At 41.6% G+C, this 17,551-nt stretch overlaps 1 protein-coding gene across 1 annotated transcript; it reads left to right on the top strand.

Moving 5' to 3' along the window:
• The first annotated feature begins 4,626 nt into the window (after window positions 1-4,626).
• On the top strand, window positions 4,627-10,099 carry PRSS58 (serine protease 58). Its single transcript, XM_007466634.1, has 5 exons — window positions 4,627-4,666; window positions 5,427-5,583; window positions 7,209-7,459; window positions 9,413-9,549; window positions 9,950-10,099. Exons 1-5 carry the CDS (start codon window positions 4,627-4,629, stop codon window positions 10,097-10,099), a joined length of 735 nt encoding a protein of 244 aa, XP_007466696.1.
• The last annotated feature ends 7,452 nt before the right edge of the window (window positions 10,100-17,551 follow it).

The following is a 17,551-nucleotide window of genomic DNA, read 5'->3' as shown; positions in this document are numbered from 1 at the left end:
TTCCCCTATTACCAATTTTCTATCCCTTTGTATACCTCTGGATGGCACATTTGTAGGGAGCAGTCCTGAGCCCTTAATATTACCTTATCATGCCACTAGGATGGAGCCCAAATTCCTTAGCCTTGCATTCAGGGCTCTTAAGTGTTCAGTTATAACTAATCTGTCCTGTGTATTTCCTTAGTTGTTATTGAATTGCTTTTATGTTTGCTTATGGCCTAAAATAATTTCACATATAACTCCTCTTTTTTTTTGTTTTTAAATGTTACCTTATATCTACCTTAAATAAACATCTCAGGCTTCTCTACAGAGACAAATGAGTTTAAAGATTTCCCTGTTCCCTCTGAAATGTTCTTTTACCCTACCCATCACCACCACCAATATACACCTGCTCACCTAAACACCTCAGGTAGAGGGAAGGTTCAGACACCTGAAAAGATAAGTGAGATAACATAAAAGATGAGAGATCAGGGCAGGCCCAGAGTAAAGTATGAAAAGGCAAATAAAACATTTTTCTGGACGCCATCCAATAGTCCTTTTCAGCATATCTTGGCATTTTCTATCTCTTATTTAAAATCTGACTTGTTACAATTTGTGAAATTATATTAAAATGTGAAATCTATATGCTCTTTGGCCCAGCAACTAAACTTCTAGAATCCTATCCTATTAAAATGTGCTTATAAAAACAAAAATGTGGGGCTTCCCTGGTGGCACAGCGGTCGAGAGTCCGCCTGCCGATGCAGGGGACACGGGTTCGTGCCCCGGTCCGGGAAGATCCCACATGCCACGGAGCGGCTGGGCGCATGAGCCATGGCCACTGAGCCTGCGCGTCCGGAGCCTGTGCTCCGCAACGGGAGAGGCCACAACAGTGAGAGGCCCACGTACCGCAAAAAAAAAAAAAAAAATGTGTAAGTGTGAGTGTATCATTTAGGAATCATTCAATTGCAAGGAACAGAATGTCCAACTCATACTTTAACATGTACTTTAAAATGCACTGGTGGAAGCTTAGAAACAGTGAGCACTGCAAGAATGGTTTGATTCAGCAATTCAAAAATGCCATCAGGGGACCCAATTTATTTCTCTTTGCCCTCTGTATCACTGTCAGCTTTATCCTAAGGATAAAGCCTTGTGATCGAGACAGCTGTCGGAGCCATACTCTCCCTTGCCTGTATCTAGGGAGAAGGAAGCTTTTTCCCCAGAAGCCGCTGTCAAACATATTGTGTCTCCTTAACTGAATTTGGTTACTCTCTCATCCCTGAGCCAATAACTGAAGAGGATTATGCTGTTGAACTTATAACTAAGTTCCATGGCACACCATCAGAGCACGAGTAACCTTTTCATTTTGCAATAAACATGGCCTACTTGGTATATATTTGGTTAACTGAGTAATTATAAGATTAGCTGTCAAGAAAAGGAGGTGTAGATTTTAAGGGGGCAGCCACAGTCTCCACCAAGAGTAATTAAGGATGCTTACTGATGTATTGTCTACATAACACTGAAAATCCGGAAATAACTCAAATAGTCATTAACAGAGGATTGATTAAATAAACCTGGTATGTTGTACAGTGGAGACAATGTAACTATTCTATTCATTTATCCAACCGCTTAACTTACTGAGGGCCTATTACCTGCCTAACAGTGTTTTATTCACTAAAGATACAGCAGGGAGGAAAACAGTTAAAACCTTGCCTTCACGGTGTATTCATTCTGATTGGGTAAACAGAAAACAAATAAATAGAGACTAGAGAATATAATGCTAATCAATGCAAATGCCACAGAAAAAGAAAACTGGATCAAAGAATGGGTAAATGGAAAGCAAACATCTGCTTCCAAAGTATAATCAAGAGAAAAACATCAAAGGACCTGTGAAAGCATACTATGATTTAAAAACCCATTTTGTAGACAGAAGTGATATCTCTCACCAAAAGATATCTACTACAAATAAATACCTAATTCATGATTCAATAAAATCCAGGAAGACATGATATTTCATAGCAAAAATAAGGCAATGTAAAGAGGTAACAGTCTGAGATTAGGAAAAGTTTTTTTGCTTTGCTATGTTATTACAGTAACAGATAGATTGAATTTACTTATCACTTGCTCTGAAAACTCTCAGACGGCTCTCAACTGTCAACTTCATGGTTAGGACCTTTGATAGCTATGTAAAATAAAGCAATATTTGCACTTGGAAGTTTAGCTACTTATGTAAATATTTTTTCACATGGGATATATAAGCTGGATAGAAGTAACTTCACTTCAGATTGGTACACTCCATGATCTGTTAGTTTTCCCATTAACGAGCAAAAATTTTCAGGGTATACTCAAGATGAGTTTATCTAAGAATATTTGCTTTAATAAGACAAATAGAAGCCTCTTTTTCCCTAGAAATCTTATTTAATCCATTATTTAAATGAAAACTAGTTTAATCATTTATCTTTGATGGCAAGTAAATTTAGTGTTAAAATCAAATTTTAAAAGACCTTTAGAAAATAAAGATATTTTCTATCTTGGTATGATTTTAGCCTTACTTTTAAAAGTCAAGTAAGAATGTCTGCCTTGTTGAAAAAATGCAACTACAAAAGTCCTTATTTAGTCTTAAAAATATCCATTTTTTCTGAGTAGCTCAGTCTAATCCCTTTTTGATTTATATTCCATCTATGCTGTGGAAACTTTCTAAACATACTCTTGCCATAGGATCCAGCAGTCACACTCCTTGGTATTTACTTAAAGGAGTTAAAAATGTATCTCTACACAAAAACCTGCTCACGGTGTTGATAGCAGCTGTATTTATACTAGCCAAAACCTGGAAGGAAACAAGATGTTCATCCTATGAATTAGGTGCTAATATTCCTCCCACTTTATAAATTAGAATACTGAGGCTTAAAGAGGTTAAACGTCTTTATCAGGACAAGGCACCTAGAGAGTCCTGAAGCCAGGAATTGAACCCTACCTATAGGAGCTTGACTCCAGAGTCTATGCTCTTCACTGCTATTAATAAACATGGAAATGTTACAAAGATTTAAGGACTTACAACAATATTTGGACATAGATAAAAAAGTGTCCCCAGAGGCCTGGAAAATATGGGGATCCTAAGGTTATAGCTATTTTATTTAACAAGCATTTATATGGCACTTACTATTTACCATTAGAACTTGCTGTTCTAAGCACTTTATAAACAGAATATCTGAAGAGACCAAAAATGAGTAGAGAGATTGAGTCAGTAATCAAAAGCCTCTCAACACAGAAAACCCCGGGACCAGAGAGCTTAGCTGGAGAATTCTAACAAACATTCAAAGAATGACCACCAACCCTGCTCAAACTCCTCCAAAAATTGAAGAAGGGAGAACACTTCCCAACTCATTCTACAGGGCCAGCATTACCCTGATACCAAAGCCAGAGAAAGACAGCACAAGAAAACTATAGACCAGTTGAAACCACTGTTTGTTACATATCTCGGGCGGGGGGTGGGGGGCAGTCAGAAAGTTAAGTCTAACTTATAAAAAGAAGGAGTGGGGCGCATTAAAAAGAGTACTAAGTGTCAAACACAGAAACTGAACAGGTAGGGAGATTGATTTTATTCAGATTATTGTAATAAGAAGAACATCCCAGATCTGGAGATCAGAGTGCCTCAGCAGGATGCTTTCGCCTTAAGACTTTTGTAGGGAGATGTAGACAAGTTACAGGTGGGGAGATTAACAGTTGAGGTTGTTTTGCAATCAGGGGAACTCTCAGTTAGCTGAACAGGAAGTGCTTATCTCTAGTTGTAGTTAGATTTGGGGGGGGGCGGGGCGGGGAAACGGTTCTAAGCTCAGCTAATCATTGATGAGGGAAAGAACGGGGAGCTGGAGGGTCCGCGTGGTTCAGGCAAAGGCAGGAAGGTCTGTGGCTGACCTTGTCACACGTCCACAAAGGAGTCATCCAAAGTCTTAGGGGAGCCATGAGAGAGTGGACGGAGCCTTTTCAAACTCATGTGGGGAAGGGTCATTCTTTGTGATGAGCCATTTCTCAGAATACAGAATTTCCAAGAATTTTTCACCCACTGCTGTTTTCTGGGAACACAGGGCTCAGGTAAAGTTCTACCCATCAGGGGAAATCTGGAAACACCGTTCCGAGTCCTGACTTGGCTGTTAACTTCCACGAGGCCTACGGCATCCTCGTCACTAGAATGGTGAGGGGAGGGTGACTTGTTCAATCTATTTCATACCCCAATGTTTGAAGAGTCTCCGAGAGGGGCTCTTGGGGAAAAGAGAGGTGGCAAGTGAGGGCAGGGAGAGAGGTTCACCGTCACAGAGGGAGGAGAGAACAGCAAAGAAAGACCGTGTCACAGAGAGGGGAGGGCAATGTCAGCAGGCACTGCCTTTAGGGCCAGAGAAGAGGCACCAGCGGCTGGACTTGGCCCGCCCCTTTCCCTTTCACCCACATCAGAGACAGATCTCAGGTGTGCCTTATGTAGCTGGATTTTGATCAGGGCTCATTTGAAGACATCTGTAAAAGCCTTGCTTCTCCTCTACCCCCCAACTTAGTATTTTTCTCCCTCCCACTGTTCTTGCCAAGGACGCTTGGACTAAAGATTGAGACAGCTGACAGCTTGATCTGACTTGTCTGCTCCTGGCGAGATCCCAGCCTGCCATGAAGTGCTATCTCATCCTTGCACTCATGAGCACAGCTGGTGAGTCTGGGGTCTCGTTGCTGCTTAGGCAGAGATGCGGTGGTGTGTGGGAGGGTCAGAGAGGGAGGTAGCTAGCCACAACTGAAGAGAGAGGAGTTGGTGGGCATTTCCTTCAAGTAACTGTTGATGCAAACGAAAGAAACCACTCTCGATGCACAGCTCACCCCACCAGCAGTCTCTCTGAGCTTCTCCAGTGCCTGTGAGCATGTTAGGATATGCCACTATAAGTCCCCTGCACTCTCCCAGGACTCTTGAGTGTGTGATTTCCTAGATTGCCGCTTCTCCTGGACAGACACCAGAAAAGTATATCTTCCCTTTCTCTGGGCAGATGGACTTTGGAGGAGTGAGTGCAGGAAAGGAAGTGGGGCTGGGTCAGGGGCTCTGAGAGCCTCGTGGCCCTATCCCAAGCTTTTCCACTCCTTTCACCACCAAAGTCAGGCAGTATTTAACTTTTTCCTTTCATTCCTGGCAAAAGTTAATTTAAACTATTATTTTTAAAGTAGTAAGTCTTTTCTTTTTTCATTTTTATAATACACAGCCCTGCCAATCAGGGTTTTTGATCAGCCTCAGATAAGCCTTTGCATTAGTTTCACAGAACTTTAATATACCTCCATCTCAAGCAAAGACATGTGTCGAGCTCAGGTGACATGCATGATTGCCCTTTGACTTAAAAGAATATTTAAAAATAACTTGAAGACCTTGACATTGTCCACCACTTGCCCTGTCTCTCCTCCTACCTGTGACCCCACTGATTCTTTAGGAGTCATTCCGGCCCACGATTATAACACTGAGAAGATGAACGTAGCAGAAGATTTTACCATTCCTTACATGGTCTATCTTCAGTCCTTCCCGGAACCCTGTGTGGGGTCTCTCATTCACCCTGAGTGGGTACTGACCACTGCTCACTGCCCCTTACCGTAAGTATCCGTTTGCTCTTGGGAGCCATGAGGGTTCTATTCGAACAAAATCAGGTCTGATGAGGCATCCCAGCAAGTTCTAATGGCATCCTAAGGAATTAGGAGCCCCAGGAAGAGAGAGGGTCGTCTTCCCAACGGGGAAAATAATACACACTTGGGTGGTTTAGGAGGAGATGAAGAGGAAGGTGTCAGAAGACTCTTTCTCACAGAGAGTAAATAATATTCATTCATTCAACATACTTACTGAACATTTACTATATTCTAGGGTCTGCTTAATGCACTGAAAAAACAGCAAGGGAACAAGACAGAAATTCGTTTTCCCTCATGGAGCTCACATTCTGGTAGAGGAAGTAAGCCAAAACAAATAAATGTCCCCAAATAAAACATTAAAAAGAGTGCCAAGCTGTAAAATACAGGAATAAAGCAAGATATCTACTTTGCTTAGGGTGATCATGTCCGGCCTAGTTGAAGAGATGAGACCAACAGGAAGAGGGGGACGCAACCAAGTGAATAAATCCTGGGGAAAATTCCAGGCAGAGGGAATAGTGTACAGAGTCTCTGAAGCAGTAAAGATAATTGAGTGTTTGCCAAACTGAGAGACCAGTGCTGAGTGAGTGTAATGAGTAGGGGTGGGTGTTCACAGGCTGAGGTCCAAGTGTTAGCAGAAGCCATGCGATGCAGGTAACAGGAGAAGGGCAAAGGAGCTCTGCATGAGATGATGCTGTCCCTTACAAACCCCAGTGTCTGTGCTGTGTGTGAGAAACTGTTGTATGATTGGGACCTAGCCAGAGTTTCAGGAGTATGCAAGGGTCATTTCTAACTCAGAACTCTTAGCCATCTGGTTGTTCAAGACAGTTTACTCAGACCCAGATTGAGGCCGTGCTCTGCGTGTTAATGAGAAATACAAAGGAAATAAAGACAGTTCATCCCCTCCAAGAACTGGAGCTGGTGAACTGGATGTTCTTCTCTCAGCCAGGTCTGATGCGTGAGCTGTTTCTGGTAGGCAGTGGCTCCTGTATCTGTTACATGACTGGACTCCTGACACTGGAAGTCTGTGGGTTCGAATTTGTCCAGGAAATGTAATGGAAGATGGTAAATGGGAGTCCTGATAGACTACTAAGAGTCTTGTGAATCTATAATCAGTGTAGGCAGCACATGGTAAATACAATGATATGGGCCCAAGAGGAGCTGGGAAGGGCCTCAGAATATCCGGAAACAAAGGGTACAATATGCTCGCTCAGGAGTTGCTTGAGACAGCGTAGTGCAGGCAACGATCTCTGGAATGATGGATTGTGGTGCCATCTCTGTTACCTATTCATTCAGATCATCCATCACCACCATCATCACCATCACCACCATCATCACCATCTTCACAACTAGATTGCCCTGAGTATGTTCTAGGTGGCAGATACCATGTCGGGTTTTATGTCTATACACTGAGTCTAACACAACAGTCCTATAAACTATTGTTATTACTATTTTACAGACCAAGGCCGGTCACTTGAGTTCTCAGGTCTAAGAGATAAAATTAAGATGATTGGAGGAGGTCACCTCTGACACTTCTTGCAATTCTGACGTTCTGTGACACTGTCCTTTTCCAACTGCCTGCCTTCTTTCTTCCATAGTGTTAAAATCCGACTGGGAGTTTATCAGCCCAACATCAAAAATAAAAAAGAGCAGGTACGGAATTACTCAATGATGGTGCCCCACCCTGAATTCAACGCAGGATCTCTGAACAATGACTTGGTGATGATAAAACTGTCTAAGGCTGCTGCACTCAACAACCAAGTGGGAACCATAGCCATAGCTATGGAACCCTTATCATTTAATGATTCCTGCTTTATTCCAACCTGGACCTGGAGTAAATATAAAAACCGTAAGTGTTTGACTCTGTGTTCTTCATCCTGAGAAGGTTTTGGCGCTGGGGCAAATGTGGACGGATATACCTGAAGGAAAGAGCTGCTGTGAGGTAATGCTCTTGACCCTAGAGGGATTACTGCAGGGCCTTACACTACCATTATACTCTCTTTCAGTATTATCAAAGGATGCTGGAACCACCACTCAATATCTGAAATGAACTGATAAAGCTAAATTTATTGCTTATTATAGAAGAGCAATGCTGAGCAGACACAGTCTCAAGGAGCAGAGTACTAGGCTTATATGGGGTTTGTGGGAAGCTTTCCATACAGGGTTTGGAAGACTTCCAGGGGCTTAAGAAAGTTGACGCCATCTGTAGAGGCGTGGTTACCTGGGTGAGATTGTTATTGATTGGTTGGCACTCAGCATGTTTATTGGAGGTGAGTCTGATTTGCTGACTTTAAAAAGTGGCATTGATTGATTGGCTTGCCAAAGCCTGTTCACGGAGGCAAATTGTCATGGGTGTTAATCAGGTTTAAACCCTTCTCTGGTAGTTACAGAACAATTCATATGTTCTGTAAAAATAAAAAGTGGGAGACTGGGGCTTCCCTGGTGGCGCAGTGGTTGAGAGTCCGCCTGCCGATGCAGGGGACGCGGGTTCGTGCCCCGGTCCGGGAAGATCCCACATGCCGCGGAGCGGCTGGGCCTGTGAGCCATGGCCACTGAGCCTGCGCATCCGGAGCCTGTGCTCTGCGACGGGAGAGGCCACAACAGGGAGAGGCCCGCGTACCACACACACACACAAAAGAAGTGGGAGACTGTTTTGTCTATCACTCTGTTTCGTGAAAACAAAAGTAGAAAGTGGGAACTTTTGTATTCTCAGTATTTGGCAACTTCATTTTCAATTTAGATGCAACATTCCAGGGAATCCAAGTGAACATATTTTCTGAACAAATTGAAGATTTTAAGTCTTATTCAAAGTAACTGTATCACATTTTACAAAGTAAGTCATTACACAGCATTTGAAAACAAAATAAAACTACATAAATGCTTTATCCCATAGGCTCTGCATGTCAGAATCATAGTGACAAAGGAATTCTACAAGCGCTCTGGGGCCAGCCTCCCAATATCTATTGAGTTCATTATTTCAAGTAACTAGGTTACTTTCACCTAGCTTGTTCTGTGTATTTCAATTCAATTTCCATAAAAACTTAAAACTGAACATAACTCATCTTGTTCTTTTCTGACTTGACATTTTCTGGTCTAATCTGCTTTAAGACGTTAGATTGGATATATATCAGAAAAATCCTTCTCTGTAAGTAACACTAGGCTTAGCCTGAGCAATCTCTGGTTAATTTTTTGTTTCCTTCCTCCTTGTTACTCTCTACCAGAGGTTAAAATTATATAATGCCTTGGTTAGACTCCTTGCATCCTGAGGTTAACAGTATAGTAACAATTGCTATTAGTGAGATGAGCAATATTACTTCTTAGGGGAAAATATATACGTATATTTATACATATACACTCACATACACTTATAAATAATCCATTTATAAATTATGTCACTAAAAAAGCATGTTTAGACACATGAAAAATAGTTTTCTACCTTTATGATTAAATGTAAAGATGATAAAGTAGGTGCCAAAAATGAAGGTTTCTTGGGGACAATGGCTTTGTGTCTCTCTCTTCTCACAATCATTCATAATTTTCCTGTGGGTTTTTCAAGCTTTCTAAGTTATGCACGCTACAGAGAGAATTATAGATCTGATCATATCTGACGTAAGGCTCACATAATGCTCTGAATCCACTGCTCTGACACAGAGATACTGAACAAGGGACTCTAAGAAGGATGGAATGTCTGATACCTGCCATAAATATTCTCGGGTATTAATGTATTCACAAAATAGAGGCTGATCACAAGAGTATACGTGATAAGGAGAGTAACCCTGGACTTCATTTCTCTTCCCCACAGTTAGTGACCCTGACACGCTGACTTGGATAAACCAATATACTCTCCCCTACGATGAGTGCCAGAATATGCAAGATGAAAGAATGGCAATAAACATCATGTGTGTGGGACAACCTCTAAAGACCTTATCTGAAAATAAGGTATCTTTCCCTTCCCCAGACAGGAAGATAGCAAGGGGTTCATGACGAGGAGAGGTGCCCATGGGAAACCAAATGGTGCCCAACAAGGAGGCCTAGAGCCCTTCTACTCTTTGTCCTCAGTCTCTGGATTTCTCATCAATTCCCCTGCCTTCCTTTATAGTGGGAGAGATTCGGGGGGAGAGCCATTTGTCCTTTCTCCTCCTACTTGCTCTCAGTTTGGTCAAATTCAGACCAAGAGAGGTGAGCCCTACGGGGATGTGAAGAGAGCTTCGTCACCTCTCAAGAAAAATGATTCCAGGCCGTGAGATGCTTCTGCTACTATAATGTGCCCCTTCTTGCAATTAATTCTTGTTCCATGAGGACAAAGCACTATTGATCTCCTGTTCCCTCTCTCTGGCAGGAAGTCTCAGCAGCTCCAGCCATCTGCGGTGGGAGGTTGCATGGCATCTTGACTTGGGCAAAAGGAAGTGTCACCCTGGGAAGTGAAGGATTCTTCACAGAAGTTAATCCTTATGCAAGATGGATCATAAACACCATTGAAAGCTACTGAGGCTCCTCTGTCCCTCCATCCCTTCAGTGCAGTAGCTTCGTGATTTCTACACTGGATCAACAGCTCTATCTTTCCTGTTCTTGAACAGAATTCATTAAAAACAAAAATGACACTAAAAACTTAGGCTGTGGCCCCTGATCTCTTTATCACATAAACTGTAAACATGATGAGAAATTTAGCAACATCCTTACCATTTGTTCATTCAAAAATTATTGAGGGCTTCCCTGGTGGCGCAGTGGTTGAGAGTCCGCCTGCCGATGCAGGGGACACGGGTTCGTGGCCCAGTCTGGGAAGATCCCACATGCCGTGGAGCGGCTGGGCCTGTGAGCCATGGCCGCTGAGCCTGCGCGTCCGGAGCCTGTGCTCCGCAACGGGAGAGGCCACAACAGTGAGAGGCCCGCATACTGCAAAAAACAAAAAACAAAAACTAAAAATAGAACTACCATATGACCCAGCAATCCCACTACTGGGCATATACCCTGAGAAAACCATAATTCAAAAAGAGTCATGTACCACAATGTTCATTGCAACTCTATTTACAATAGCCAGGACATGGAAGCAACCTAAGTGTCCATCGACAGATGAATGGATAAAGAAGATGTGGCACATATATACAATGGAATATTATTCAGCCATAAAAAGAAGCGAAATTGAGTTATTTGTAGTTAGGTGGCTGGACCCAGAGTCTGTCATACGGAGTAAAGTAAGTCAGAAAGAGAAAAACAAATACCGTATGCTAACACATATATATGGAATCTAAAAAAAAAAAAAAAGAAAAGAAAAGAAAACGGTCATGAAGAACCTAGGGGCAAGATGGGAATAAAGAGGCAGACCTACTAGAGAATGGACTTGAGGACACGGGGAGGGGGAAGGGTAAGCTGGGACGAAGTGAGAGGGTGTCATGGACATATATACACTGCCAAACGTAAAATAGATAGCTAGTGGGAAGCAGCCACATAGCACAGGGAGATCAGCTCAGTGCTTTGTGACCACCTAGAGGGGTGGGATAGGGAGGGTGGGAGGGAGAGAGACACAAGAGGGAAGAGATATGGGGATATATGTATATGTATAACTAATTCACTTTGTTATAAGGCAGAAACTAACACACCATTGTAAAGCAATTATACTCCAATAAAGATGTTAAAAAAAAAAAAGATCTATTCTCTTAGAAAATTTCAATTACACCATACAACAATATTAACTCTAGTCACCATGCTGTACATTAAACCTCCAGAACTTACTCATCTTACAAGTGAAAGTTTGTATCCTTTGATCAACATACCCCTATATCCTCCACCCCCTAGTCCTTGGTAACCAGCATTCTACTGTCTGTTTCTATGCACTTGGCTTTTTTAGATTTCACATTTAAGTGAGATAGTATTTGTCTTTCTGTTTCTGGCTTATATCACCCAGTATACCATCCTCTAAAACAAGAAAAACGGAGCTGGAGGAATCAGGCTCCCTGACTTCAGACTACACTACAAAGCTATAGTCATCAAAAAAGTATGGTACTGAGCTTCCCTGGTGGCGCAGTGGTTGGGAGTATGCCTGCCGATGCAGGGCACACGGGTTCGTGCCCCGGTCTGGGAAGATCCCACGTGCCGTGGAGCGGCTGGGCCCATGAGCCATGGCTGCTGGGCCTGCGCGTCCGGAGCCTGTGCTCCGCAGCGGGAGAGGCCACAGCAGTGAGAGGCCCGCATACCACAAAAAAAAAAAAAAAAAAAAGTATGGTACTGGCACAAAACCAGAAACATAGATCAACAGAACAGGACAGAGAGTCCAGAGATAAACCCACATACCTATGGTCAACTAATCTATGACAAAGGAGTCAAGAATATACAACGGAGAAAAGACAGTCTCTTCAATAAGTGGTGCTGGACAGTTACATGTGAAAGAATGAAATTAGAACACTCCCTAACACCATACACAAAAATAAACTTAAAATGGATTAAATACCTAAATGTAAGGCCGGATACTATAAACCTCTTAGAGGAAAACACAGGCAGAACACTCTATGACATAAATCGAAGCAAGATCTTTTTTGATCTACCTCCTAGAGTAATGAAAATAAAAACAAAAATAAACAAATGGGACCTAATTAAATTTAAAAGCTTTTGCACAGCAAAGGAAACCATAAACAAAACAAAAAGACATTCTCTCAGAATGGGAGAAAATATTTGCAAACGAAGCGACTGACGAGGGAATAATCTCCAAAATATACAAACAGCTCATGCAGCTCAATAACATAAAAACAAACAACCCAATCGAAAAATGGGTGGAAGATCTAAATAGACATTTCTCCAAAGAAGACATACAGATGGCCAAAAAGCATATGAAAAGATGCTCAACGTCACTAATTATTAGAGAAATACAAATCAAAACTACGATGAGGTATCACCTCACACTGGTCAGAATAGCCATCATCAAAGAATCTACAAACAATAAAGGCTGGAGAAGGTGTGGAGAAAATGGAACCCTTCTACACTGTTGGTGGGAATGTAAATTGGTACAGCCACTCTGAAGAACAGTACGGAGGTTCCTTATAAAAACTAAAAATAGAGCTACCATATGATCCAGCGATCCCCCTCCTGGGCATATACCCAGAGAAAACCATAATTCAAAAAGATACATGCACACCAATGTTCATTGCAGCACTATTTAAAATAGCCAGGACATGGAAGCAACCTAAATGTCCATAAACAGAGGAAAGGATAAAGAAGATGTGGTACATATATACAATGGAATATTACTCAGCCATAAAGTAGAATTAAATAATGCCATTTGGGCTTCCCTGGTGGCGCAGTGGTTGAGAGTCCGCCTGCCGATGCAGGGGACACGGGTTCGTGCCCCGGTCCGGGAAGATCCCACATGCCGCGGAGCGGCGGGGGCCGTGAGCCATGGCCTCTGAGCCTGCGCGTCCGGAGCCTGTGCTCCGCAACGGGAGAGGCCACAACAGTGAGAGGCCCGCGTACCGCTAAAAAAAAAAAAATAATAATAATAATAATAATGCCATTTGCAGCAACATGGATGGACCTAGAGACTGTCATACTGAGCGAAGGAAGTCAGACAGAGAAAGACAAATATATGATATTGCTTATATGTGGAACCTAAAAAAATAGTACAAATGAACTTATTTACAAAGCAGAAATAGAATCACAGATGTAGAAAACAATCTATGGTTACCGGGGGTCGGGGGGGTGGGAAGGGGGAAAGGGATAAACTGGGAGATTGGGATTGACATATACACACTATTATATATACAATAATAAGGAGCTACTGTATAGCACAGGGAACTCTACTCAATACTCTGCAATGACCTATGTGGGAAAGTAATCTAAAAAAGAGTATATATGTATATATAACCGATTCACTCTTCTGTACAGCAGAAAGTAACACGACATTGTAAATCAACTATACTCCAATAAAAAAAATGTAGAATTTCCTTGTCCTTTGAGAGACAATTTGAGTTTTGGAAATGGGCAAATATCCTTCTGTTAAGCAGTATGTTTGCTTCATCTGGGTATGTCACTTGAGTCAAAAAGAGATGTAACTTACAAAAAAAAAATGCAGTTTATTTTCATCTGGCTCATGAAATAGTTAAGTAAGCATTTCCAAAAAAAACATTCCCCAAAGAAATGTCGAGCTATACAATTATTGCTGGGCTGGAGAATAAGGCAAAGAATCTCAATCATTTTCTTTTAAAGAATTAATATATTATTTTCAAATAAAGACACTCAAATAAACACACACCCATTAAAAAAAAAACAAAATCTTAAACTAAAATACTTCCTCCTAAAGAGGAATCTTCGGCAAGAAAACTAACATATGTGGAGATACTACTTTGCTCTTGTTTTTCTCATTTTGTTGCAGATTGGAAACATTTTGTTATGGGTCTGCACAGTTCATAGTATGTGTGAACCACTGATATAAAGGAAATGACTTGAATTAGGAATGAAGAGACTTAGTTTCAAATCCTAGTTTTAAGGGTTTAAGAAAACCACTTTTTGAATGATTTTAAATGAAAAATTAGGCTTAGAGCTCACTAAATTCCTTCAAACTCTCAGAATAGGAGAGACCTTGTTTAAGGATACAAACTTGCAACTAGTAGATAAATAAGTTCTGGAAATTTAATACACAGTATAGTGAATATAAATAACAATATGGTATTATAATCAAACTTGCTGAGGGACTAGATCTTAATTTTTCCCACCACAAAAAAGAAATGATAATTATGTGAGGTGGTAGAGGTGAACTATTGCCACAATGGCAATCATATTACAGTATTCAAATGTGTCAAATCAATATGCTATATACCTTAAATTTATAAAGTGTTTCTCATCAATATATTTCAATTGAAAAAATTAGAAAGGAGACAGTGATTAATGTAAAATATGGGACAAATAAAAAACATGGAAGCTCAAAAAGTAAAATAAAATTGAATGAATAAGATTCCAACTCAAAGGACACTTTTTTTTTTCTTTTGCTGAGACATGCAGATCATCTTTATTTATCACATATGTTAATACTTATTTCTACTTGTAGAAAAGAGTCACAGATAGAAGAGCAGGCTGTTAGTAGGTATTAGAAGGGTTCAGGGGTCTAGCATAGCATCTAGTACACAGTAGGTGGCTCAGTAAAGATGTCAAAGGACACTTTTTAAATGTTTGAATTGCCAGAAATATTTTAAGTAATTTATTTCATTTCATTGCAGAAATGTCTTATATTTACATCTAACTTCCAAGAATTTAATCTCTTTTATAAGTAGATAGACACTTTGTATCATGAGAAATTGTTAATCTGATCATTTCCTATGGTCTTAGTGGTCATAGTTGTGATTTCTCTGAGTGTTTGAACTCTTCCTTTCTACCGGGAGATCAACTATGATGAAAAAGAGGGAAAGGAAAAAAGAAGGTTTGGTATCTCATAACTCTTCAAGTTCTATTTCTTTCTTTCCTCTAGACAAGGACCCCGACTCACTGCAGAATGTCAATATGTCTGTAATCTCCAAGACTGAGTGCCGCGAAGCCTATAAAACCTACAACATCAGAGATAGTATGATGTGCGTGGGCATCATGCCAGGAAGGAGGCTGCCCTGCAAGGTAATGTACTCTCAATGCCTTAACTTTCCCATTTTATTCTGTTCTTTGCCAGAAAGATAACTCAATTTCCTTTTCCCTGGCAGGAAGTCACAGCTGCCCCTGCCATGTGCCATGGGGTACTTCAAGGAATCCTGACTTTTGTAGATGGATGTGTTTTGAGAGCCGATGTTGGCATCTATACCAGAATCATTAGCTACATACCCTGGATTGAAAATACCGTCCCGAACAACTGAGTTCTCGTGATGGGAATTCTAGACCATATGACACCACCTGTCCCCAAGTCCAGCCTCAGAATTAAATCTAATCAGTGTCCTGAGTTGCATCACACATACCTGTCTCACTCCTGCCCCACAGAGTGGGTGACTGGTACCTACCTGTACTGTGATTATACATGGCAGCCCTCTGTCCTCACCTAATGATGATGATGGCAAACTACACACCCCTTAGGCAGTTGGAATTTATGGAGTGGCAATTGTGTTCTCTCTAACGAATCGATCATTGACTTATTGAAAAAAAAAGGCCACTCGATTGCCATCTTGGGCAACAAAACCCCTACTACTTGCACAGAATTCAATAGCATGTGCTTTTGGCAAGTTACACATGGCAAACAGAAGTCTGAGAAGGATGGCGCTACATAGAAGTCACAGGGAAGGGGGAAGGTTTAAGGAGGGGTGCTGTTGGAGGAATGGTGCTTGGTTTCTCCCTGCCCACACAACTCTCAGCACCAGACACAGATTCTGGACATTCGTTTTGCAGGATTCTCAGTAGGGACTTGCGCTCTGAGAGGTTAATACAAAAGTTAACTGGGGCTTAGAACATAGCAGATGAACAGGGAGCCCAGGACGGATTTTGCCAATATACCTGCACGTGGGCTCTTTCTATTATGCCAGCTGCCCCGGGAACTGCATTCTCCCCCAGTTATCACTCTTGCCTTTTTCTTCCTTCCTTTTCTTTTCATTTCACCTCTGCAGCTCCATTTACCACCTGAGAGTTTTAATTGATAGTTTTCTATGGGGAGTGGCCTTTGGTCAGTTGACTGAGGATCAAAACCACAAAAACAAAACCGAGTTCTAGAGAGTTCTGTCTGTGGCCATTACCAGTGGACTACTACACCCTTATGGTCTAGCTAGGCAAGAAGAGAACTCCTCTCAGGAAGCAGAAGTTCCAGCAGTAAACCTTGTGCTCACTAGGGTTCTAAAACCTCTAAGTCAATAAAGCCTAGCTTGCGGCGTTGAACAGCAACATTGTGTGTGGATTACTCAGTGCTATTGTGAGCACTTCACCTTCATGTATGTTATTAGTTGAATTTTTTTTTGCTTTGGAAGAAACAGATGGTTTTTGCAGGAAAGCACCTCAGCCTCTGTAGATGTTTCCGTTTGAAATGGTGCTACACTTTCAACAGATCATACTGATATCTTACAAAGCCAACTGATCCTAGGTGATGAAGCAGATGGTAAGGTCACTGAATTCCATGGGCATCAGCCTACTGTCTCACTGCTACCACTGTAAGGTAACTTGCTTGGTTGGAAAGTACATTCCATTTTTGTGGAATATATAAGGGATTCAAGGATGGTGGTGCTGAGAGTGACGATGGCAAAAGAAAGAAAATCCAAATCTAGAATATGTCGGGAATTCCCTGGTGGTCCAGTAGTTAGGACTATGCATTTTCACTGCCGATGGTGTGGGTTTGATCCCTGGTCGGGGAACTAAGATCTCACAAGCCATGTGGCACAGCCAAAAAAAAAAAAATAGAGTATGTCACGTGCGGTGAGAACAAATAGCTACTCCCTCCATGACAAAAAGGGGCTCATCTCCCACCACATGGCTGGTGGGAGACCTGGGGTACCAGTGATATGTCATCATTATATTAAGGGTGAGATTGGTCACTGACACTGGCAAACTGGGTCTTTGCAAGAAGTCTCTGCATACGCTCCGTTTGGTTCCATTGCTCACTTTGTAGAGCCATTCAAAAACCACTCAGAACAATGAGGAAGGACTTCAGAACAGACCAGCTTGTCTGACTGATCATTAAAGTCTTCTGCAGTGAGAGCATTTTGGTGAGAATTCTCATGGGACACATCTTCCTGCTCCAAGCTGACCCTGAGAAACGCTTGTACATAATTCTTCCTCAAATAGCTTATCTCCTCCCCCATCGTGCTCTTTCTGAGTGCCTACCAGGGCAGACCACCAGCCACTCCTAAGAAATTCAAATAAACCTTGACCTCAAGAAAGAGAATTAGATATGTTGATTGAACTTTTGTCTCCTGAGAAGAATTCAATTCTCCTTTTTCCTTCATGGCATCCCTCTGAAGGGTTTTAATATCACAACAGTACACGTGCAATTGGACCAATA

This window comes from Lipotes vexillifer, unplaced genomic scaffold (genome assembly GCF_000442215.2).
Source record: "Lipotes vexillifer unplaced genomic scaffold, Lipotes_vexillifer_v1.1 scaffold71, whole genome shotgun sequence".
Taxonomy (NCBI): domain Eukaryota; kingdom Metazoa; phylum Chordata; class Mammalia; order Artiodactyla; family Lipotidae; genus Lipotes; species Lipotes vexillifer.
The sequence above is the reverse complement of the archived record's forward strand: the minus strand, read 5'-3'. Positions and strand labels throughout refer to the sequence as shown.